Source organism: Stegodyphus dumicola, chromosome 7, assembly GCF_044657685.1.
Source record: "Stegodyphus dumicola isolate Sdum_Otavi_A_Nest chromosome 7, ASM4465768v1".
Taxonomy (NCBI): Eukaryota; Metazoa; Arthropoda; class Arachnida; order Araneae; family Eresidae; genus Stegodyphus; species Stegodyphus dumicola.
Window position 1 is genome coordinate 100,444,601 of NC_140774.1, and position 26,901 is coordinate 100,471,501.

The following is a 26,901-nucleotide window of genomic DNA, read 5'->3' on the forward strand; positions in this document are numbered from 1 at the left end:
TATAAAATTCACAACAAAATTTTACATACAGTCTGCGAAGCTAGTGCTTCTATCTTTAACATTATACAGTACAAAGTCAATACGAACGTCCATTATTCAGAATGATCTATAATCCGGACCTCAAAGCCACAAACCTTTTTTTTTTTTTTTTGAATGCTTTACACATGTGCGTAATGCATTTACGCATGCGTGTTTAATGTATAACAGGCAGTATAAGCTAGGCTAAAATTATCTTTACTGATTGTAAGGCATTTCAGTTAATGTTGCAGATTGCGCTGTTTCTTAATCTTCTAATTGGATCCGGCTTATTATTTTTTGCAGATTGTTAGAGCAATTTTATAAAAATTAAGCTTAAACTTCCGATTATGTCAAAAAGAGTTTCCAGTTCTGGAGCTACCAAAGGATCTACAAAGCGAAAACATGTTTCGATGTCCATCAGACAAAAAGTGGAATTGCTGTAAAAAATGGATAAAGGCATATTCGTCTCAAAATTATGCGATGAGTTATGACATTGGAAAGTCAACTGTTTTGGCTTTAGTTTTCCTCATGCAAATTTTGATCGGAGGTCAATTGGTGGAAAGCTAACGTGGTTGCCGCTGATTGGCCGATGACGTCAAGATCGGTGGGTTGGACGAGTATTATATATATATGAAAGCCAGTATCGGCGAATGTCTTGTTATGAGTTGGCATAATGCTAGTTTTCTTTTACTCAAATGATTTTAAATGTAAAGGCTACAGTGTTAGCTATTTTATTTTAATTTACGGAATAAATCATGAATTTTTTTTAGATTTGCCTTAGCTTTATTTAAGGGAAGCAAAATATGCTTTGCCTTTATCTCCACTGCCAACAGGGTTATGGGCCCAGCGCCAACAACTAATCAGTCATCCAGTTCAACTCAGCATTGAAGGAATGTAGGTAAAGAGGGCCGTTATCCATGAAAAGAAGCTGACCAGTCTTAGAAGTTTGTTCAAGTTGTACTCACACTTAATTGAAGATGTCATTACTACCTGAAGTTTTTGAGCTGTTAAACCATGACAACTGGGATCGATGGAAAGTCGATATGAAAATGCTGTTACTGGATAGAAATTGTTGGAGCTTCATAGAGGACAAAGAAGAAGAATTAGATAAAAGTGCAACAAGGCGTGAAAAGCAAGAATTCACATTGAGAGAGAACAGAGCCTTCACTACATTATATTATGGAATTAAAACTGAGCTCAGGCCGCTGATACAAGAATGTTCAAGTGGTAAAGAAGCATGGGAAGTTCTATAGAAGCAATTCGAACCCAAAACAAGAGCAAGGATAATTCAGTTACTGGATGAATTTTTTAGTATTAGATATACGCCAAATGAAGAAATAGGATTATTCATCGCGAGGATAAGAATGACTGCAAAGAAGTTGGCTGAAGCTGGTCACAACTTGGTAGATCTTTCTAAAGGATTTCAGGCAATAAGGATATTACCCCAGGAATACTCTGGCATTGTACAGTTGATCTAAGAACGAAGATTTTACGCTGGAAAGAATTGCTGAAGAACTGGTAAGGGAAGAAAGCTGACTTCGCCAGGTAACTGCCGATTTAGAAGACAGCAAGGTAAGAATGTTTAATACTATTAGTTCAAATGCAGGAACAGATAGAGTTGAAAATAAAACTAAATCTAAGAAAAAATGGGGAATATGAGAATAGGACCTTGTTTCAGATGTCATACATTTTGGCACTTAATAGCTCAATGTAAAGAAAATGTAAGTAAAAATCAGAAGTTTAAAATAGACGATAAAAATGGACAGTTTAAAGATAAAGAATTAATGTTAGTAGAAAATTATGTAACAACTACAGATAAAGGAGGTAATGCAGATAAATTTAATTGGGTCATAGATACTGCAGCTACAACTCATTTCTGTAATAATAGAAATTTAATGACAAATTTTGAAGAAATAAACGATATACGTATGTCTTTAGCTGTAGGAAATTGTAAAAGTTAAGTACTAGGAAAGGGTACCATCAAATTTGCAGTAAAAGTAGGCAATCCAATAAATTGGATTGGGTTAGATAATCCAAATCTAAGGAGAAATTTACTATCAGGAGCAAGGTTAGAAAAGGCAGGTGCTCATTTTGTGATTTCAAAAGGTAAGATGTGGATATACTTTAATAATTGGGATATATTATGCTACGCTAAATGATATGACGGACTTTATCACGTAAAACCATTTAGATATGCAACAGATAAAAAGGAAGCTGGTTACGGTACAGAAATTGGAAAGTTAAATAAAGTAGACGATGCGATGCTATGGCATCGGAGATTTAGCCACGTAAATTTTGATTATATTAAGGGAAAAAGTAAGAATCAAAGCGCGAAAGGGTTACCAGAAATTGGAAAACCAATGGAGAGGTGTGAACCGTGTATTATTGCTAAATTTAGTAGAATAACTTTTAAAACTGTTCCGAAGAGATTCGATAAATCATTGCACTTGGTTTATTTAGACGTTTGTGGCCCACTACCAGTTCCATCTATGGGTGGGAGTAAATATTTTCTTGCTATTGTGGATGACTATAGTAGATTAGTAACAGTGTATTGCATGAAAAATAAAAATGAACCGTTCTACAACTTTAAGAATTATCATAGGCAAATGGAAAGACAGACGAATAGAAAATTAATAAGTATACACACCGATAAAGGTGGGGAATTCTGTAACAGGCAATTCGAAGGGTACTTAGCCGAAAATGGAATTAGTGTTGAACGCACAAACGCGTACACCCCAGAAGAGAAGGGTGTGTGTGAATGTTTTAACCAAACGGCATTAGACACAGTTAAAGCTATGCTTAATGATGGTAAAATGGGAAAAGAATGGTGTGCAGAAGCTCTTGGCTGTTTCGTACATACGTGGAACAGAGTATATCATAAAAGCAAACGAACTCCTTATGAAATGTTCCTAAATAGAAAACCCAGTGTTGTTTATATTTCATGTTTACATCCATATTTAATGGTGAGGATGATGAAGATGATAGCCGCGAATTTGAAAGTTTTCGGACATCGCAAACTAAAGGTGAAATTTTCCAGTTATTGGATTTTGTAAAGAAATGTGGAGAAGCGGTAATAAATGAAGATGATATAACAGAAGTTTTTCATTGCAATGACAATGCCTCAATCATCAATCAATTAATGAAACCTGTAGTATGGTTCTAAATTCAGAAATACCGCTTCCGATAGTGAAGAAAGTGACAGAGACGTTATTGAAAACGAAAAAATTTCGATTGACAAGTTAGTTGGTATTCTCGACACAGCAATTACAGAACTTGAACAGTGGAACTTTGTAACTGAACATGAAATTATGTCTGTTTATAGAATTAAAGAGAATGTATTATCACATAAAAAACGAAGCAACTTAAACAACTTACAATGAAAGAAATGTTTAATAAAGTAAACAAATAAATATTAAGCTTTTTTTTAAATTTTGATATCCTTTAGATCATAATTGCTCTTTATTTCATAAATTACGGTTTCATATTTTTAATTGTATAATTTCTACATGCCATCTTACCAGATTTAAATTGATGATCTATAATCCGGAATTGCTGAAGTGCCGACGAGTCCGGATTATGGACTTTGTACTGTATTTCACATGTTCCTTTTTAATTCTGTGTTTTACATGATATGCTTCTTTTCTCGATAAGATTTATTTATTTGTCCTCCGTACATCGACGATGAATGGAAAGACCTCATAAAAATCTATCTCTCAAAGTGACAAACCTGGATTAAAAATTAACAACTAATGCCAGGAATGAAGCTCCAATTTTCACTAGTTGTTGACCTAAAAATCAGAAAACAGAAAACGACACTAATTTTTTTTTTTTTTGCAAAAAAATCTATTATGCCTTTTCTACCTTGGTATCCTATCAGCATGTGCTTATATTGCTGTTATTAATACAGCCTCAACCAAAACATCATCAATAAAAAACCACCAACTTTCACCCCTTTTTTTGGACTGTTGAAAATCATGAGAAATGGGGGCCCAAAAATATGTTTTTGCATAGGGGCCATATACTTATGCCATTGCCTTTGTTTTGTAAAAAAATCACAAAACTGCACCAAGATGGTTGCGTTTATATGCAAGTGCTAAATCTTATAGTTCACAATTTTTTTAAAAATATTAATAAAATTGCTAAAAAATACAGATTAAAAAAGTAAATCACAAAAAATGTGTGAATTGTATTTGGACCGAAACTAAATTCTGAATTGTGAATGAAGGCATCAAGTAAATTTAATAATAATAATTAAAAAAAAAAGATTATATACCAAAATTGAATGTCCACTGAGGAGCTAAATTTTAAGAAGTAATTTATTAAAAACTACTCATTTGATTTTTACAAAACTCAGCATAAATTGATGTGTAGGATCAAAATATGGAAAAAAAATGAGTATGCCATTTCAGAAAATATCTGATTTTATGTCAAAGTACACACGCTAGAGCAATTGCCATACATCAATTTAATACAGTCAAAAGTCGTTAATTCGGACACCCATAATCCGGAATGATCTATAATCCGGACCTCAAAGCTACAAACTTTCTGCGCATGCGTCACGTTGAAGGAAGCAAGTTTGTAAGTAAAGTTTGTAAGAAAGTTTGAAAGTAAGACCTTTACGGCTGCGAATACGCATGTGCGCGTGCGCAAAATACGTTTACGAATGCGCGTTTAATGTATAACGGACGGTATAAGCTAAGCTAAAATTATCTAATTCAGTTAATGTTGCAGATTGGGTTGTTCCTTAATCTTCGATTTGGATTCGGCTTATTATTTTTTGCAGACTGTTAGAGCAATTTTATAAAAGTAAGCTTGAACTTTCGATTATGTCAAATAGAATTTCTGATATATATTTACTAATATGTAAAGGATCTACAAAGCGAAAGTATGTTTCGAAGTCCATTAAACAAAAAGTGGAATTGCTGCAAAAAATGGAAAGGCATATCCTTTGTTTATCTAAACTTTAACTTTTGTTTATCTAAACTTTGTTTATCTTTAACGCCGCAGCGCGCAATGAATTGGAAGTTGATCTGTCAGCACTATCCTTATCTTCAGGGCAGATGTTTTTATTTTATTTGGCTTATAATTCCTTACTAAATGTAGTATTTCATCTCGATGTACTCCGGCTTTGATATGATTTAAATCAAATTCCTCGTCATTATAATTTGCTTCTGAAAGCGAAGAAAGTAACAGAGGTTATTGAAAACGAAAAAATTTCTATTGACAAATTAGTCGGTATTCTCGGCACAGCAATTATAGAACTTGAACAGCGGAACTTTGTAACTGAACAAGAAATTATGTCTGTTTATAGAATTAAAGAGAAAGTATTATCACATAAAACGAAGCAACTTAAACAACTTACATTGAAAGAAATGTTTAATAAAATAAATAAATATTAAGCTTTTTTTTTTTTTTTTTTTTTTTGTAAATTTTGATACCCTTTAGATCATAATTGTTCTTTATTTCATAAATTACGGTTTCATATTTTTAATTTTATAATTTCTGCATGCCATCTTACCAGATTTAAACTGATGATCTATAATCCGGAATCGCCCAAGTCCCGGCGAGTCCAGATTAACGACTTTTGACTGTATACACCTCAAGTTTCGCATTTCACTTTCGAAACACACACACAAAAAAAAAAAAAAAAAAAAAAAAAAAAAAAAAAAAAAAAAAACCACTAGAAGTCGGATTTAATTAACGAAACCAATTGAATGGGAGATACAGAACTTTCCCTTCTGTATGTCATATCTACCAATTTTTGTCCCATTTGGACAACTCCATCTCGGTATGTCGCTTTTTATGTTATCGAGTATACATCATCAAGTCAAATGAATTGAAGAGAGCACACAGCAGAGTACCACTGCTCTTTATACAGCAAAAGTTTCTAGTGTGGACATAATAAATAGTGATTCACATCCTTAAGTGACAAATAACAAATCATCACTCCAAGCACAGAAACAATGATTTAGAATTTTATAGGAATTTAGAGCATAGAAAAGGCAAAATAAGAAAGATGTTCAGAAATTTTTCTATACTGGATCCATCTTATCTCCCTCTCGTGAAACAAGTTATCATAACAACTGTGCACAAATGTTAAGATAATAATAATTGTGTTACTTTTATCCACATATGCTTCAACTAAACCAGATATAGAACTTGCACCCATATCAACTAGAATATTTGATTCATACTTTGATGTCAAGTGCAATTGATAGAATTCAATGATTTAAAAAAAAAGACAGCACATATTTTAAGAAAACTCACTCTTAAAATATTTAGTACACAGAATTAAAATGTATCATATTCAATGCATGACATAAATAAAAATTTGGGGAAATGAAGTGATGACACAGCAAAACAAATTTAATACAAAATAATAATACCCAATGGAAAGAAAAGGTATTGGGTTATTCGGAAAGCTCAGCAGTTTTCTGATGATAAATACATATGAAGCAGTACAAAAACATAAGAAAATTTCATTGAATCACATAGCAGTCTCCAAAGAAATGAAGTAGAGACTATTCAGGGAAATTTAAAATGATCTGAAGAGATGGAAATATGAGGAGACAAGATCTAATGAACATGGAAGGTGGCATAAAACATCCCAGCCATACTCAGCAAGTCTTTGTCTGACATTCATTGAAATACGGGGGCGAACATCATCATGAAGGAAGACAACCCTTTGATGATTGGCGGGTTTTGGGTGCTTTATTTTGATTTCTGGGTACTTTTCCTTTTTGCCGGCGCAAACGATAAAGTCGCCAATAATGATACAACTGAAGCTAAACGGAATATCTTCGCTGGTAACCTTTTACGCCTCATTTTCAAAACAAGTCGCAGCCATTTCTTATCAGATTGATTGTCTTTCAATACTGGCATACAATTACATAGAATTTTTACAAGATAGCTAAATTTTATGCCTTAAGAGCATAAATTCAGTTAGGATGCAATCAAACCGCTCGAAGGCAAAATCAAGAGTTAAATTCATCAATTCTAATGAGAATACACTAGCGAAGTAAAGCATTGCGGTTTTACATAATTTCTGAGTAAGCTATTCGTACGAATTGAAATAATTCTTGCATTTAAACTTGTATTCCAAATTAAGATTAAACTTGAAATTAATGTACATAATTACTGAGAGACTTAGATTTTTATAGCGTAGTTTACATGAGATGAGATCACTTGAGGTCGAACCGGCGAATCAGGATGATGAACCATGAAATCATAGTAAATTCTTAAATTAATGTCTTTTTTACAAATTTATTGTCTTTATTTATTAGCTTTTTACAAAATTTTAAACCATATTAAAATGTTCATGCCCTCAAAATAAAAAATTCTTAGACCTAACATTTGTTAACATTTTTTATATGTATACTGTATGTTGTCGCCAACAAAGTCTGGTTGGCGAGATTTGTGCCGGCGAAATGGAAAAGTACCGATTTCTGTTTCTAAAACTACCATTTGGGAAAAATTTTCCCCCAAATTTATTATCTGATTTAGAAGCAACAATTACTAGTATTCAGTTCTTTTGTTATTTTACCATGCACAAAACATTATTTGGTAATTATTCGGGATCAGATTCTGATATTACGAAAACACTGTGAAGTTAAAGAAAAATCTAAAGGGGGGGGTGGAATTGCATAACATATATTCATAAAATTAGAAATTTTTAATGTAAATTAAAAAACTTGCTAAAGAAATTAGCGAATTATGATTAATGTGGAGGCATGAAAGTATGGATATCATTTAAAATGTCCAAAAACATTTGAAGTTTAGGACGCTGCCACAACGTAAACTCAAATAAGTATCTGATTGGTTGCAGTCAGTGCCACTTTGAAGTTTATTTCACTATTTTGCACTGCTCTGCTACCTTTCAATAATTTGAATGTGACAACGGTATCAGGATCGATAAAATCATATTTATGATTAACCCTTAGCCTGTGGAGCGATTTTCTGCGAATCCCTTTAAAGCTGTCGCTAATTTTGGACTGAACTTTCCCTAAAATGTTGCGAAAATAACCCTAAACCTCTGAAAATTGTCAGGCAGTTCTTTTGTTATTTCCCATCCCTCCCAGAATTTTACTTCAATGATTCCGCTAAGTAAGATTGATTACTAGATGTTGTCCGGTAGATGTCACCTGTCAAGAGAATTGCAAAAGACTAGAATCTCCGTGATGACCGTCTCAATGCCGCAGGGTACAGCTGCAAAACTTAAAAGTTTACTTCCCTAAAACAATGTTATTTTCAAATAAATTGGTTTTAAAATTTATCTGGTTAAATTTTTAATTATTACGCATTTTAAACCTAAGTAACCTAAATCTGTATGTCACTGTTATCACCTGAACTTCAATGCAGGCTGATTAAACTGCTATCACTAAATTCTATTCTGACAAATATCTCTTTCACTTCTTTTGAGATATTTGAGATATATTTGAAACATTTCGTATTATTTCCAATTTTCTGCCTGTTTTTTTGTCTTTAATTAAAAATATTTAAAACTTTCATCATTTTCCTATATTCTTCAACTGCATGCAAATAATAATTATTTTAAATAATTTCTTTTTGCTCTAAAAGTGTAATAAACGGTACATTTGGGTGTTATTTAAGGGTGATAATATTAATATTAAATTTTCATTTTACTTTTTTATATACATTCAAGATATTCAGAAAGGGAATTACAACCTGAAACTGTTTCCAGTGTATCATAAATTTATTGACCCAGCTGCAAAAGCGCAAATGAACGAGATAAGATATAATGAAAATTAGATTGTTAAAATTTGAAAATATAACGCTGAATTTTGTTGTTTGACTTCCAAATTAATATTTGTTCAGCGTGTTATTGTATCTTAATTAAACAAAGCAATGTTGTTACTCATTAGCTTACAATATAATTTATTCAGTATGGTATTTTTGTAAAGAAAGAGTGTTGCTGTACATTTTGTAAAGTATAAATAAGCATTGCATTTAATAATTATAACAGTTATTAGTTATTTAATAATTAATCATAAGAATGTGAATAATTAAACATTTTTTCGGTGATATATTTTCCGGTAATATTTTTTTTCTAGGGATAACAGCATACATTTTTGAAGCATTATGCTCTAAATAAATGTCTTGTTTGAACATAGCATTAATTATTGACACCAAATCTCCAACCAAAGGAACATACTTACTAGGAAGGATATTTAAACAAAAATTTTTATTAGAATAAATATTTTCGTTATTTTAATACTACTAATAATATACAAACAGTAATTTAAATTCATTATAGTTGAATGAATAAGATAGCTGGTTGTTGGTAGTTTGTTGTTGGCAACCGAACAGTTTAGCTGCTTGGTGTCTCTATGAATTTCCCCATGCATAACATGAATTCAAGCCAATTTTATTTAGAAATTACCCACGAAGGTGTTCTCTTAAAACAAATAACCCGCGACTTCTTAAAAACTGTAAAATATAATCTGTGCATATTTTCCATTATACGATAACACGAACAAAATGATTTCCTATACAAAAACATGATCAGTGCTGTTATTGGCCGCCGTTTAATTAAATGCATCCATCTTATTCCTTACAATTAATTTTCTTTCTTCAAAGAAAGTTTGTTTTCAGTAAAATGTTCTATTTACAATGTGCCAATTTATTTTGCTCGTTTTTTATGCAAATATCCAAATTCAGATAGATATTGTGTAAGTTCAGAAAGCCAACTAGTCTCCAAGCGGTAAGATAGCTGAGCACTGGTAAATTCTAGCGGCTGTATGGAAGGTTTAGGAGTTTTTCAGAAGTGCAATTGTGAATTAACTGTTTGTTTCCCTCAAAAAAGACTTCCACGAAGACTTCCTTTCCCTTAGATAAATAGGTCCTGTGTGCTTTATCATAATCCAAAATCTCAAGCATAAAAACCTTTTATCATAGCCGATGATGACGATAAAATACTTTCTATCTGATGTGTTAAGTTAGCATAATCGTATGTTTCTAACGAAAATTGTTTGGCTCATGTTACCCTATAATGAAAAAAAGAATCAAATTGGTTTTTAGCTTAATCAATATTTTCATTATTAATTATATCACGAATTTTATCAATAGTATTCTTAGTATTAATTGCAGGCATGTATTTATAAATATAATATACACAAAGCCATGTAATATACACAAAGCACGATTTTGCTTTGTGTATATATTCATAAATATATTATTTACTAAAGAAATATTGATTATATTATCTCCTAAGATTAATTTTAGTAGAATTGTCTTAAAAGAGTGAATCCATAGGTAGGTAAGTTCAATTCCGAAAATTGTTATATAATATACACAAAGCAAAATCGAAAAATGTACCACGAAGTAATATAAAAATGTAATGCAACACAAAAGAGTACAGTACTATTTCAAGTTGTTTTGTGGATATATGGAAGAAAGAAACATGTTTTCAGCTGTATTCGTTCATCAGAGAAAAACTTTTCATAAGAAGCTAATTTTTTCAAATCTTTCACTATACAAGTAATACAAAAGCAGTATAAGAATTTCTTTTCTTAATATCCAACCGAAGAGCTGAGGGGACGTACAATGATTAACATATAATGGGTGCCTGGAATTATTTTGCTTTACATGCAGTTTCCTTATATATGTAAAACAAAATTAACTTTCACCCATTCCAGGATTTCAAGAACACAGAGAGAGAGAGAAATATCTATAACAAATTTTTTTGCTGTCTGACTGACTGCTTCGGGAACAATAAGTCTTCCAACTCAAGCTTCTAGCTATTCAAATACGAAAGCTTCTCAGAAGCCATTTGAACCGCATCTGCTTTGTTAAAGAAAACTTTTGGGGGTGAAATCATCCACTTAATCGGGTTTTTCAAACAAAGCATTCAGTGGTCCTGTTACTACCTGCTGACCTAGAGAAATTTCCCACAAACTTTTGTTAGAAAAAAAACGAGTTTTATATTTTTAAGAGAGTTTTTATGTTTTTTTATATTTTTCATATGTAGATAAAAAAGAAACTAATTTGATTTTAATAAAGAAGAAAAAAATCAATAAGCTTATTTAAATTGTTTTACATGGCACCGAGTAAGGAGACGAAATTTAATTTTCTTTATAAACATTTTTCTCAGACAATACTTTATGTGTAGTGTTTTTCAAGTTACGAGAATAGCGCGTTAGTGCATGCACTTTGAAATCAGATTAATTTAATTAATATATATGTATATGCTGAACAAGCACACTTTCGCACATATAAACTGTATATTAGTACATACATAAAAATGAAATAAAATTTGAAAACAAAGCAATTTAAAAACTATTGTATTAAAAAATAATTAAAAATTTGTTTTTAACTTTTTTTTTTTTCATTATATACATTTACTTCAGTTTTGTTATATGCATTTTCTTAATTTTATTTTGTTATATGCATCTGTTAGTCTTTTTGAAAAATATTTAGATTATTTGAGTATGGCATAGGAAATGAGATATATCAGCCGAAAGGAAATGATTGTCTCCATGGACGTCTTTCTAAGTAAAACGTACTCATGTTCATGTTACACATAGGGAAAATCACAAAACCCAACCATGCAACCAGTTCGTTTGTTTAGGTTCGAATATGAATCGAACTAGCGGTAATCAGAAATCTTAGCCAGGAGGCCATTGATTGGGTTTGAGAGATTTGGAAACCTAATAAATAGTATTTAATAAATATAATATTATTAAACGAATCGGATTTATATAAACAAAAGAAAATTCTTATATCGAACACAACTAAATCTCGATATAGCTTACACTGATAAACTGATGTGTAATAACACTGATAAATTCAAATACTAAACGGAATATACATTAACTCTACATAGATAAATTTTTGTAATATATTTCGCTGGGAATGTCTGGCCACAAAATCCTGATTATATACACCCTTATTTTAAGGTTATCACATATCTGATGGTTTGACTTTTACCTCGAAACACAAAGAATCCAGAAACTTCAATAAAATTAATAACTTTATTTCGCTGTTGAAAATTCTCTGAATATTTTCAATTATAAAAGCACATGCGCCAAGCAGTTTTCTTTAAATAAATGTATGCAGCAACGAGAAGATGCGCTTTTTACAGCAACTCGTTTCGACAATAGAAAATTTTTCTAAACGTAAGAAATTTGTCGCTTAAATTATTTTTCATTAAACAAAAATCAAAATAGAATTGCATATTATTAAAAATATTTCATTCATAATTCAGATTCTGAAAACAAGAATATTGTTATAAAAAACAAAGAAAAAAATTAAATTACATATTTCATTCAACGTGGGCCAACTTTGGCACATGCACTTTTCAACAGAAAATACTTGAAGCATGTTATGGATAATTGTTTATTTGATTATGGCAAGGTACTCGAGGGTTACTTACCTAAGGTGAAGGATGCCTTCATTAGAGGACTGCCTAATGGAAATTGGCTTGAATACACATTACACATATGGAAAACCAAGAAAACATCCTCGCAGCCAGCCCATTCGCCGGGATTCGAACCCCCAGTTGTTTTGTTAGACTCCGCTCAGCAGCTGGTGGACTGTCCGATAACGGAAAAGCTCAAAATTTCATGTTAGAGAAAAAATGGTAGCATAATATAACACGAAGTTATTGCCATTTCAGTTATGTGAAGCGATTTCAAGAATGTTTAATTATTCAGCTTATGGCAAACTATGCGAGGGCTATCTCTTAACATACTGGTAGTTTGACCTGCATTCAAACCCACGCGAACAGGCTGATGGCATGGGCGTTTTTATGGTTTTAACTCTATGTAGTACGAGATTGTTTCCTTTAGAAAAACCTGTCACGAAAGCATACCTCCCCTTAGGCAGATTGCCTTCACGTGCTTAATAATCTAACAAGCCAAACCAAACACAACCCGAGCGAGGAGTCATAGACAAGGCACGTCATCATAAAAAGCTAACTGAAATTGGCTTATATTCACATTAAACATGGGCAGCAAAAATTCGTGAAAACTGGTATGCAGGCAATCCATTCGCCAGAATTTGAATCCGCCAAAAACTATTAGTATTCAAAGATTTTACTGCTATGTCCTTGGCGGCCTTTTGTAGTATCTATATGAAAAGTAATCGCAAAGACACAATCATTGCATACCGACGGATTTCGATTAAGTTCGAAACTTAAAGAATAACTTTTATTCATGCTATTGCTGTTAGCATTGACATTTGGATAGATGTTAAGTTATTTTAAATTCTTTTAATGTAATTAATTTAATTCTTTAGGTAATTGTTCTTCTGACTGTAATTTTTTTGTGCGGAATATATCTAACCCTTCCACACTAACTGTTTTACTTAATTTACAACCCATTAATTCTAAGCGATTTTATACCGATAGATTTCTTTCCAAAAATGTTTCACGGAATACATATTTTTTTCCTTGGATTTTAAAACATCGTTGATTTAAAATCTTAATAATAAAATTTTTAAAACAAATATTTCTAGAAATTCCTTCGGTGTATTGATTCATTCCATTTAATTGTAGTTTTCGAATAGAACATCTTCCTTTCAACATTCATAAAATTTTTATGTCAGTTCGCCATTTCTACGGAACACAGAGTAATACATACGAGTACAAAACTCAGGCATGCTGAAAGCACAGTTTTAACATTTCAGAATGCAAAAAGAAGAATATTCCATTATAATAACACACATTTGAAATACGAGTGCAAACAAGAAATTTGTTGCTACATTTTATATTTTTTCCTGACGAATCAGAAATTGTAATCAACTTTTAATACAGAAATAACTGTATAACATGATTTATTAAAAAGGGCATCTTCCATTACAATTCTTATTTTTTCCTGTTTCTACTAAAATTCGGCAATGCACTATAACAACGTCTGATCCTGTTTGACTTCCATTTGTTAAAAGCACCACAAGGCAAGCAGTTGTAAAACGATTTATCTTCATTCACAAACTTTTAGTCGCCACACAGATAATACATACCTGCTGTCTGACAATGATACTTCACTCTCAGGACTCTTTCGTAAAGTGCTCTTTTCAAAGACTTCACACCCCATTAAGGGCTTTGTGTTAACTGACAACCACCTGCAGAAAGGTAGGGGAAAGAACACCAGAGCGCATCGTCTAAACACGTCTTAAGCAATTTTGACAATACTTGGGCTTTGTTTATACACGTCTTAAACATTTTTCGAGCGATTTTAAATTCGTGTAAAGACATCTAAAGCGTTTTTCAAGGAAACTCTGAAAACATTTAAACACGTCTTAAGCAATTAAAGGGTGAATGCAGAAATGTTCAAACACGGCCTCATTTTATTCTTCAGTGTTACACCCTTTCCATATTATAGTGCCATCAATAATAATTTCTTCAAAAACTTTAAGCAAAGTTTCTGGCACAGCAACTAAAAATGTTGTGCTGTTTATTGGTAAAACCTGCTGCATACCCACTGGGGTAGAAGGATGCAATCAATGTTGCTTTTTCGATGCAAAAACAGACTTTTGTCAACTTCAACAATGTTACCAGTGCTGCGTATTTTAACTGATGGTTTAGATCAGTGATTTGCAACCTTTTCAAAGCTCCGTTTCCCTAAGGTGCGAAAAATTTTTCGATGCCCCCCTTCGTGAAAATCTGTAATTTAGTTATTGGGGAAATGGGTTCCTGAATTATAAAAGACAAAAATTCTAAGTGATTTTTTTTTTCAGACTTACACACCAAATTTGTTTGATTTCACTCAATAGTTTTGCCTGGCATGTAATTATGCTCCTTTTGTTAAACTGAAATGACTAATCCCAGGAAAAAATTGCTTAAGCGATGATTTATGTTTAAAAATACTTTATTCTTAACTAAATAATTAAAAAAGAACAGGAAAAAAAAACACTAAAAGAGTAATATCAATGAAACAATCAAGTATGATCAGTGGAATGGCTGTGCTTAACCCTCCGTGTACAGTTCGATTTGGACAAATTCAGTTCTGAAATACGGGCCCTTTTTTATATTCTTCATCTTCATATATTAATATTTACATCTTTATAAACAAATAATTTAATAAATTTTAATAGTTTTTCCTTAATTAAATAAAAAAACATACTTGTGCATGCTATTTTCATGCAACCCATATTACGAGACAGATTTTGTATCCCGTGTAAATTGCAGGAGCCATATGCAGAGGGTTAATGGTTCATAGATAGTTTCTGAAAGTTTTGTTCAATACTTTTAGAGAGATGAAGGTGCATGTTCCCTCTTCCCACAACTTAAAAGTCGACCACTCTTTTTTGTAATTAGATCAGTCACAGTGTTGATTCCTCGCTTGACAAGGTGGAAGGAAGGGAAATCAATTAAAAAATTTTTGACGATATTCCACAATCATGGTTGGAGGCGACTGATGATACTTTGAAGCTAAAATTCTGTGAGACAATCACCAATCTGGAAACTGGCTTTCAATGTTTCATTAGTTGAAAATTCGACCATTTCCTCCTGAAGCTGAACCTCTGCTGTCTCAGTATTCATTAAAGGTTTCATGACCCACTGAGGGACTTTCTGGGACAAAATATCCTCAAACCGCTCAGAAAAGTCCTTGTACAAAGACTAAAGGTGTTGACAGTAAACATGTTTTCCATCAAATGGGTTTCACTGCTCTTATGCAGATCAGACAAGATTGGAAACTGACCGAACTCATTGTGACCAAAATTCTGCTTCCACAAAGTGAGTTTTTTTAGGAAGACGGAAATAACAGATTTTGCTGTGATCAAACTGAACTCTTTGCCTTGAACTGGAAATTAATTCCAATGAATTTTGCGAATAAATTGGTCATGTAAGCAACATCAATCTTAAATTGTAGCAATTTGTCTTTCAGAGCTACATTTTTCTCTTTGAGGAACTCAAGTACAGAGTTAAAAAGATTCTAGAACCTATTAAGGCAGGCACCTTTGGAAAGCCAGCAAACCTCAAATTTTTAGAATTTGTATTCTCATTGACAACTTTGAAAAAACATTCTTTTTACCTTTTTTTTAAATGGTAAAAAGAATTGGTGATTTCACATGAACCAATTTCTTGGCAAGTTTAGCAAATTCGCCAATGACTCTGGTCCCAACAACAGAACAGTACCTTAGTAGCATCCACTTATCATCTTCAGTACTGAGTTGTTTTTTTAAAAAAAACACCTTTATTTCTTTTCAGCAAATAATCCCATGTCGAAATTTGAGCAAGCATATCCTGCTTTGTTGAAGTATTGGGTGTCCATATATTATAGCAGCTTACATCTCCAGACTTCTTAAAACGATCAGGTACTGTACTGTTTGGAATATTTATACAGTCTGATAGTTCACGAATTGTACAACATGGATTTTCAGAGACAGCTTATGTTAATAGGTATTTCTTTATGGTGGATGGTCGTCTAAAGTGGGTATTATCTTTGAGGTAGAAATTTCTACACTTCTCATACTGCCTTCAAAATGTATCATCAGAAACAGAACTTCATCCATAAGGCATAAACTTTACAAAAAATCTAAGTAGCATTGTTTCCTTTTTTAAAATTAAAAAACATAATCTGATGAAAATGAACTTTTGGGTTCTTGATTCAAGCACTGCACATAAACAAAGATTATGTCACAACATATGCTAGAATTATACAACATGAGCAAAAATATAGTATCTAAACATCCACTTCAAACAATATCATTACTTATTAGGACTAACAAAATAATTACAAGAAAACATGCTTCAGTTTGAAAAACCATGGAACCTTACAGATGATCTATTACTTTCTGATTACCTGCACCCCCACCAAAAAACAGTGAGAAAGTACTGATGAGTTGTGGCAACCCACAATTTTGCCAAAAGTATTTATGTGGTAACTCAAATATGTGCATAATACATGCATGTTTAAGCAAGCATAGATTTGCCCTTTTGAAATTCAATGGTTATAGTTCTGCTTAGTACTTATTTTTATAATGAGCATATTTGCTTTTGTCATAAATTGTGTGCAACGAAGTTTCAACTACTCTTGCATGATCATGATCATTGTTGGTGCACAATGCAAAGACTGCATACGATCTTGAGTTTGTGCAATTCTCCAAATTTTTTTTAATAGTAAAAACAGGTTGCTGTTTACATTGAATAAATAAGACAGCAAAAAAGAAAAAAAAAAAAAAAAGGAGAGCAGATGTGAGAGAGAAGCATGTGTGCCTTCTATGGAAAAAGAAAAAATTTTAAAATAGACATAAAAATACCCAAACAGTTTTCTCTGAAGTCAACAGTCAATCTGTAACATTTCAGTGAGGACATGAATAATCATAAAGTACCATATGAAATAGTATTGTTACATATTTATACGATATTTCTATTCTATTTAAGTCTATTCTACTATGCAAAAGTGTTTTTTTTTTAACATGGTCAACTGGAACTTTATTTTTCATTCTCTAATATTAAATTATTCAAAGAATTTTTGAAATTCTATTGAGCAAATAATCAGCCCTATCTATTAATAACAAGCTTTAAATTTTTTTGGGAAATGGTGTAGCCTTTTGAAAAATATAAAACTTCAATGACAAAAAAAAGTCTTGAAGCACAAGGAAGTGATGAATTCTATGAAATTATAAAAAAAAAAGATACAGATTTCTTATAGAAAACTGATTCCTCTGAAAAACATTAATGTATTAATGTATTAAAACAGCTATCCATATTTTATTTTCAAGTAATTTATAAGAATAACTTATATTAAAAGAATGTGTGAAATATTGTTTCTATTCTTCTTTGCTTAAATTTTATTCAACATTAGTGTCTAAAACGTATCAGCATTAAAAATAATTTAAAACAATAAGAAATATTACTTATTTACAAAATTGTACATCTGTATGATATGTAAGTAAAGGACCTGAAACCAAAGATGCATAGTTTGCAACTGTTATGAACATTGTTCATGTTTGGGAAATTACTGTAATAACTCTTACTTATGGGCCTTATTTGTATTAGTGTCCCACCAGTGGCTGAGAGGGAAAGATCACTGAACACTGGGAGTTTGACTTCGGTTCAAATCCCAGCAAATAATATTGCTTCAGGGGGATTTTCATAGTTTTTCTCATATGTTATATGCATATGAGCTAGTTCCTTTAAAACGTGCTTCGTTAAGGCATATCTCCCATTAAGCAGCTAGTCCCTGTAAGCTTTATTTATATGCTTTAATTAATTAACCTAATTTAATTCATAGGTACGCAGCATGGATACTATTATATAAAATACAAATGTTAGAGAGATATAGCACATAGATATTATGATGCACAGATATATATGCTCCTACATATTACTATGCCTAAATTTGGAGGAAATTTGGAGATATAACGGCACATTACTTCCTATTTGCCCAAGATGTAATTTTTAAAAATATTATTTACATTTCATAATGAAAACAATTTCATCTGATTTTAAAAAGTCATTAAAATTTACAGTACTTTCTAATTATCTGCACCTCTGCTGAAAAGTCGTGAAAAATATTCACGAAGCAAAGTATACCATCAAAATAATTATAAGGAAAGAAATGATGAAGCCAAAAAGTATTTATATGGCAACAAAGGTATATGCGTGGCACATGCCTGTTTTGGCTAGTGTGCTATGCAATGCAGTGTGCTTGTGCAATTCTCTGACTTTTTCTTAAAAGTGAAAAAAGATCATTGTGTACATGGGAAGAACAACAGTGGGGGGAAAGGGGGATTTCTTAAAAATGGGAAGTGTTTCATTACAAATATGTATTTTTAAAATTTTATTAATTAATTACTCTGGTATAGAATTCTTATTGCGCTGCTATTTAGAAAATGGCTGCTGTGTTTTGTGCATTAACTTGGGAAAAAATTAGTTGCCAAATAATTTCTTTTCTAATTTAATGCACAAAGTTCCTGAATGCTTTCTGAAATCACCAATGAGTTCATAACTTTTCTTTTGGATACTGACTGTCAGAATAAAGTACAAAATTTACCTTTTTAATAGCAACACAGACGTCATCAAATCCAGGGTTCAAACACTTTGCCTTGTACACTGTAGCAAATCCACCTTTTCCAATCTGAGATACGATTTCAAAATCCTGTGAAATAAAGAAGTTATAAATCTTACTGGCATAATGATAAACATACTATAATAGTTACAGTTTTCAAAAAATTCTTTTTGAAATCATTTCTTAAAAACAAGATTAATATTTAGCAAACAGTAGCCTATTAAATTATTCTGCTGTTGACACTAAATGTAAAATACTCTACATTTCACTACAGTAGAAACTTTATACAGTATAGAGTCCACAATCTGGATGTTCAATATTCAAAATGGTCTAAAATTCAGACCTCTAGACAACAACCTTTTTCTTTTTATGTTGCTGTACATTTGTGAATCTGTTATTTTTTCATAATAAAATAGGACTTCCCAATTATTAATTTTAATTCAACACTGAAGCCAAGCAGGCAAATCATGATTACTTTTGGCTTTCACCACAGCATGACTATCAGCACACTTCAGCTTGAGAAATGTCTCATGCAGTGATGCCTAAAAAATTTTTCTTTTAATATCAGTAAACAGCATGATAATCTTTTATGCCAACATTAATTATGCTTGATGACTTTTTCCACAGGTAAGAGCATTTTTTTTTATTTATTTTCAATGTAAATTTATGTTATAAATGCTTAATTTAATATTTGTTATTATTTTCATGAGAAAGGAATCATTCCTTGAAGTTCATATTCCTGTACTGCAAACGTGATATCGATTCTCGTACAATAGGAACAGAAATGTCCTTATCAAGTGACTACTACATTTCTTTTTGAGGTAAAGAATGATGAGGTAAAGAATAAACTTTTTCTTTTTTGGGCGGTTAATGGGTTAATAAAGCAAATAATAAATATTGAGCTTTTCTTTTTATAAATTTTGATCTCCTTAAGGTCATAAATGCTTTATCATTTCATAAATCACTATTTCACATTTTTAATTCTATAATTTCTGAATATTATCTTATTTAAACTAATGATCTAATATTCAGAAAAATACCAAAGCCAGAATCATTGAAGTCCTGATGTGTCTGGATCTCTGACTTTGTACTGTACAATTAATTTTACTTCCTAGATTTTCAAACTTTTTTTTAATTGCTAGTCTTTCAAATAAAGCAAGTTTAAGACTTCTCTTCATGTTTGTAGACATTTGTAATTTGATGACTTTTTACAGATGAAAAGGTACAAGTTACTTATCGGGGGGCAAGTTGATGGTTTTTGTGCTTTTTGAAAGATTCCCAAACTATCAATATTTATCATAAGTCAGTAAACATACTTTGCCAGTTTAGAATACAAATTTCAGTTATTAAATATGAATCACATAATACATTAAAAATAAAACACTTACACAAACCATTCTGTAATTTTTTGCACAATTATCTTGAAATAGACAGCAATCTGTTTTTGCTTCAAAAATTTCCCAGATTGCAGAAAGTCAGTTTTATGCAATCGTCAGCAACATCCACCACTGAGGAAATCAATTTCTTTGCTGTTTCCCACAAACAATTTTCAGCTAAATTCTGCATTCTTGCAGAAATGTTACTGCAGTTTCTTCCACTGCTGGCAAATTCCACAAGCTCGTATTTTAAAACTAAGGCCCCCCCAAAAAATATCCCGATTTATTTATAAAAACTGTTGGAATTTGGAATACAGCAAAAAAGAATGCACAAAAAATGGCCACATTGCTTGACTGAAGGACCGTTATGAACATGGTTTCTAGAAGAATGGTTAAGCGCAAGGTTGCGAGAGTTTGGCACATTCTAAAAATTTGGCAACTTCTGCCAAGGCAGTTGCATTTATACACATAAGTACCAATTTTTTAAGAGATCAGTTAATGACAGAAATATAACATTTTTAAATGAAGATTTAAAGCTTAATTTATTTACTTTTGGATATTTTTATTCAAACTACTGAAGATACTGTTCTTAAATGTTGCATAAAAATTATGCCTCTAAAAATTAGTCTCAATTTACTTAAACTATAGGAAAAAATATAATAGTAATATTTTAATAATATTCACCCCATATCTGTAGTTAAATTAAAGAAAACTAATAACTTAAGTTAACCAAGCCATGGTTAACTAAGGTTATAAGCAATAAATTAAATTTAGGCAAAAAAGCTATATTAGCTAGATAAAGGTTTTGAATAAAACTTTACTGATTTAAAGAGTGATTAGAAGCCGGATTCTTTTTCAAACGCAAAAATGCTTTTGCAAAGAATAAGAGAAGTAAAGTATATCCTTGAACAAAGCAATACTGGACAAAGGGCATCTAGTCTGCATACCTCAATCTCTATCTCTTTCATAGTCTCTTTTTAAACATTGAAGCATTTCATGAAGTAGTAATAATCATTTCTTGTAGAAGATGAAGAGAAGGTAGAGTCAATGCAGCAGATGAGAGAAAATGTTGGTGATATCAATAATCAAAGGGTCAAGGCAATGGAAAACTTCTAGACATTAGTCAGGAAATAAGAAAAGTATTTCTGGGTCATTGTCCAAGGATCTGGTATGAAGCAGGAGAGAATATCAGTGCTTTCTTCACTCGCCGGGAGATGATTTATTAATGATTACTGCATTCCAGTTAGAATCAGATTTATCTGTAATATATTGGAAATGGTTTATTGCATACATATAACGTGGAAAGGTTTTTCTGCATAAATGGAATAATGACATTTGAAGACATTGTCATTGATTCACGTAATTTTATTATTGGATAATGTAATTCTTGAAATGTGCAATTTGATACCCACATCATTATCAGCACAATATGCACCTGCATTTCTCTAAGCTCAAATCTTCAGAAAATGGATGATAAGCAGAAGTGAACAGGGATGTGTGTTAGCCAGAACGAAGCAAAGAAGAAAAAAAAAAAAAAAGCCTACATATTCAGAATAAGGGTGAAATATAGAGTCAGTTTCATCTATAAATGGTTGGATAAAATGCATCTGCATACACAAGGTAGCATGAAAAGGATTAATTTTGGACTGGCACACTTTAGAATGACACATTATGAACAGGTACTCTTTTTAGGACAGAAAGGGGAACTACCCAAATTTAAATTAAGAATAAAAGAGACTATTGACAAGTAAAATGAGAAGTTTGATTTACACATTTTTATTTATTTTTATAACTGGGCATTTAATCTCAGTTTTGACTCAGGTTGTGCAAAAATTATCCATAAAGCTTTTTCTGTCAAAGAATAAGATTTAATTAAAGTTTTTCAATGTAATAAAAGTTTATCTTCTTTAACTATTGGTAATTATTCCAATTCAGTTCTCCCTAAAGCTTTTAGAATTCTAGTACATTCATTTTTCCTGTTACATTACTATTTTCCTTGCTGGATAGTTCTAGGTTCATTTTTACTTTACTTCCCCATTACTTTAGAAACAAAATGGTCATTCCTCCTCCCGTTTTTGCACCTACCAGCAAGTAAGCTCTATGATCACTGAATACTGGTCGTTTGACCCCAGTTCAAATCCTGGCAAGAGCTAAATGTATGGGAATTTTCTTCATGTCTAACTAGAATACAAGCCAATTTTCCTCTGAAGGCCTTCATTAAGCCATTCTTCCCTCGACTACTTTGTTATAACTCAATAATCCTACTCTTCCTATTTTTACTTCTGAAGAAGTGTACTTGCATTGGATCACCTCAAAACGAATACAAATTTATTCAGCATGTGTACCAAACTATGGTTGCTTTTTTGCCAAATTTTAAATAGGCTTGGTGAGAAACAAGAACTAGTACATTTTAGCTTTTCCAAGAAATAGTTACCGATCTGCACAAAAAGTTTCTTAAGCCAGCAAAAGTTTATGTTTAGTTCATGTTTCTTAAGCCAGCAAAAATCCTTATTTTTTCATTACCAGATATTTAAATCTTTCATCAATGAAAAAGATATTATAGTCCCCCCCCCATCTAAGAAAAAGGTATTTCACCCTCTAAAACAGTGATTCTCAACCTTTTTTTGATACCATGCACCCTTTTCAATATTGCTAGATGATAATCTCCCCACCAGCTTTTCCACAATTCGAAAAATACATATACATGTATTTAAAATTAGATTATTTGGTTAATCTTTGGATGATGGTAACTTGGCAATTTTTTGGCGACCAACCTTGCTACAGCAACCTGCTAGTTTTTTTTGTGGACGCCATTTTGTTTTCACAAAGTAAAGGCATGTTCTTTTTTTTTTTTTTTTTTTTTTTTTTTTTTTTTTAAGGAACAAAAGTGCTTAATCATGACAAAGATTAGGTGCTTAGGTGCGAAATTGGGAGAAAGTGCAGAATCGCCCACTGCTTGCCACGTTTTTAAGAATTGCACATACATGGTATCCATGTACACGTCGACCTATTTTCACTTAAAAAAAAATCCCAGAATTGCACAAAAATGGCACTGCGCACACTCGACTTTATCCATGTACACTGTTAAAGTCCTAGCTAGTAACTTTTATCGCCTTACCAAAATGTCGCCAAACTACCTGTTACCATATTCCAAAGATTAGCCGATTATTTTTGGGTAGTCTATATTTTAGGGTACCCTTTGGATTATCGCCAAGCTGTTGTTTCATTTATGGTAAGCTGAATATTTTATGTTGAATGTTATGGAAACCATATTATGGCATGATTGGTTGCAATGAGTAACTGTGGTGATTTTGACTTTTTATTGCAAAATTTAACCTGAAGTTTCTGTATGCTTTGGAATGAATGGGAAAGAAAAAACTGGTTGGCTGGTGTGTAAATGAAAATTTAAATGGCTTCATTCCTCTCTCAGTAAATTATGCAGTGTAATTTAAGGATTTGGAAAACATAGCTCATATCAAGACTATGCAAGGTATTTGGATGCAATAAAAAGGGATTTTCAACAGAAATGCCACCGACAATCCAGATATTTTTTATTTTTACTTTTGTGAATTTATGTGGTGACAGCAGTATACAGATTCTAGTTCAGATAATTTTAAACAGGTTTTGGATGCTGTGAAGGAATTCTGTGTGCAACACACTGAAGACACAGAAATTTCTAAATAAGGTAAGTCGATATTTCCTTTTTGTACCACACAGATTAGATAATATGTATTCCCATTTTAATGTTATATCTTTGCTTTATTTTGATTTAAAGTGCAATTTACTGAGACTATAATTTTTTAATGTTTTATTGCATTATGTTTCGGGTGCTATTTTACTTGGGCGAGCACTGAAAGTAAACAAGAATGATGCCAAAAAAATCGCTAAGGGATACCCTCAAATATATTTTCCCTTTGTTTTTGATGTTTTATAAATTAAACAAGAAAAAGTATAAAAAATGTTGATTAATATCAAAAATTGAATAAAAGTAGCTTTTTTTATATTCATAAACTAAACATTTAGCAGGTAAATAAAAGACTGACTGCATTCTCCACCTCCCACACAAACACACCGCCCGAAACTATGAAATTCAGAATTCTTCAGCGGTTGACAACCCCTGCTTTTAAGGAATTTGTGAAAACATTTCTATATGTTCTTTATTTACACAAAATTGCTCAGGAAACTGTGTTCAGTAAATTAATATATATTAACACAGATACTTTTCCATTATGCATAATTTGCTGTTTTTTTTTTAATTGAAAACAATTTATAGGTACAAGAATAGTTTACAGATAAACACACACAACAATAGCCCAGATGGCACTATCATTAGGTCCCAGCATGTGTTTGGTTTCTTTTTCACGGCAGGTGCATAACGGAAAAACACCTTAAATTGCCGACAAACATTACATAAACTGTGTGCTGTAGACACTGCAAAAATTGTTTGTGTATATCAGTAATCACTTGTTTTACTTTTCATAACTTAATTTTCCAAATGACTGAAAAAAAAAAAAAAAAAAAAAACTTCAAATTTTGATTAACAGTGGAAAACAAATTGATGAGGATTTTTACTTTATTTATTTTTACTTTATTCAAAAATCCTTCTGCATTTATTTCACGTAATGTCAGAAGAAATACATAACTTTTAATGTGCAAGAATGTATTCTTGTTTTACAGGCATTAAAATGCATGCACGGAAAACAATCTGACTTGTTCATGCAAAAATTATTATTATGAGAGAACGTGAAAAAATTTTGAATTTAGCAGTAAAGTAGAACCCTACTAAATGGTTGTGATAATGATGCTTCATCAGATAAATAAAAGATTACCTATTTTATATAATTAACTACATTACCTATTTTATATAGTTATAAAATTTGGTGTTTTATCATTATTTTGATGGGTTTTAACTCAGCTGCTATAAACAAGAAGTACCTTTTAAATTCTAGATTGGTGTTTATTAATTTGAGTGAAAAATTAGTTACAAAGGAGTACAAGTATGCTTCAATTTTTTTTAATGGTGTTCAGCTTTTAAAAGAATTCATTTGGCACCAACCTGCCATAGTTAAGAAGAAAACACATTGACAATTATTTTCTGTAGTTTTATCAAATACAGCTATGATAATATAATGTTTATATATGATCAAATAAGAATAAGCAAATTCAGCAAAGAGCAACATTTTAAATCTAAGATCCTTCCATAACGTAACATATACAGGTATTGAACAGGTAAACGTCAGGTTTTCGAATATAATTGCATAAAACATAAATAGTTACGGTACTTGCCTCAATACAACTGCCAATTGGATATTCTATTTTTCTGTCATACATCTTTGAAAATTCATAAAATCATATCTATTAGCTATACACAGAATTTATAAAATTTCAGCTTCCAGGGTGGATAATAGTCTCTCCCGTGGATCATGTTTAAAAGTCATATAAACATTCTGCATACATTTATTTAAGTTTGATTAGAATGCCTATAGAACCATTTATTTGAATCTCAAAACATAAAAGGTACAATATGTGAACGACAATGCGAAGGGATAAATAAATTTTTTTAATTTCCAATATCATTTATCTCAAACACATAAACTTTGATAATAACGAACATCAAAACAGCTTTCAATTAATCCGCTTAAGTAAATGTTTTGTATGAAATATGTTGCCAATAGATAAAAAAAGAGATATAAAAAATTCAAAAATAGTCTTTTATCCTCGTGTTTAAACACACTGGAGCAATTTTGCTGAAATTCATCTTGTATTTTATAAAATTATTTTATTTAGTAAATTCTTCTCATTATCAGTAAACTTACTGCCTTTAAAAATATTTTTTTCGGTTATATTTATAAAAAAAAAGTTATATCCTCGAACCGGCATAATTACCTCTGCCCGTTGGTTTCTAGAATATTTGGTGGCATGGTCTTGTTCATAATGTAAATAAATGTAAATTTGAAACGAAGCCGTGTAACTCGTGTAATACTGTCTTGTAGAATTTAAATGTAAACAAATACACTGTCGAAAACATTGTATTAAAAGTAATTTCTACCTTTTTCGTTTATTTTTTTGTATCTGTCTTCTTCCATCATGTCTGCAGTTGGAATTGATTTTGGCAATGAAAATTGCTATGTTGCTGTTGCTAAAGCGGGAGGAATCGAAACTATAACCAATGATTATAGTCAACGCGCTACTCCGTAAGTATTGCACACTTTCGTCATTTTGATTTTATTCCCAGTTTTTTCGCTGCGCTGTACAAAACACTAACACTTTAAGCACTTTTAACTAAGAACATGTAGTGAATCTGAGTTTCAGAAAGCAGCGCCTCCTTATACTCTGTATCAGGTGAAGAACATCGGTAAAGTCGACGAATAAGGTGAGTTTCTGGTCGAAGGTCCAAATCAGTGAACTGAAGAATCTAATATGAGTACATGGAGAATGTCAGGTGGATATTTGTGCTTTTCTCTGGGAAATGGAGAGCATCTAAGAGGCACTTTTAACGTATTAAGTGTTTCATTTAACGAAGCTTGCTAATA

The 26,901-nt window shown here is 31.5% G+C and overlaps 2 protein-coding genes across 3 annotated transcripts in view; one reads left to right on the plus strand and one right to left on the minus strand.

Moving 5' to 3' along the window:
- The window catches only part of LOC118200802 (serine/threonine-protein kinase PLK4-like), a 139,259-nt gene extending 113,222 nt beyond the window's left edge, over positions 1-26,037 (minus strand). The window contains exons 1-2 of one of the 2 annotated variants that reach the window (XM_035372765.2): positions 25,655-26,037; positions 18,978-19,082 (exon numbers count right to left, since the gene is read on the minus strand). In XM_035372765.2, the coding sequence (XP_035228656.1) occupies positions 18,978-19,082; positions 25,655-25,699 (150 nt within the window). In that variant the 5' untranslated portion in view covers positions 25,700-26,037. The remainder of the gene's footprint in view (positions 1-18,977; positions 19,083-25,654) is intronic. The other variant, XM_035372763.2, reaches the window with a different exon arrangement.
- Positions 26,038-26,264: 227 nt separating this feature from the next.
- Positions 26,265-26,901, plus strand: part of LOC118200801 (heat shock 70 kDa protein 4-like) — a 110,873-nt gene continuing 110,236 nt past the window's right edge. The window contains exon 1 of the mRNA XM_035372762.2: positions 26,265-26,562. Coding sequence (XP_035228653.1) covers positions 26,456-26,562 — 107 coding nt within the window. The 5' untranslated portion in view covers positions 26,265-26,455. The remainder of the gene's footprint in view (positions 26,563-26,901) is intronic.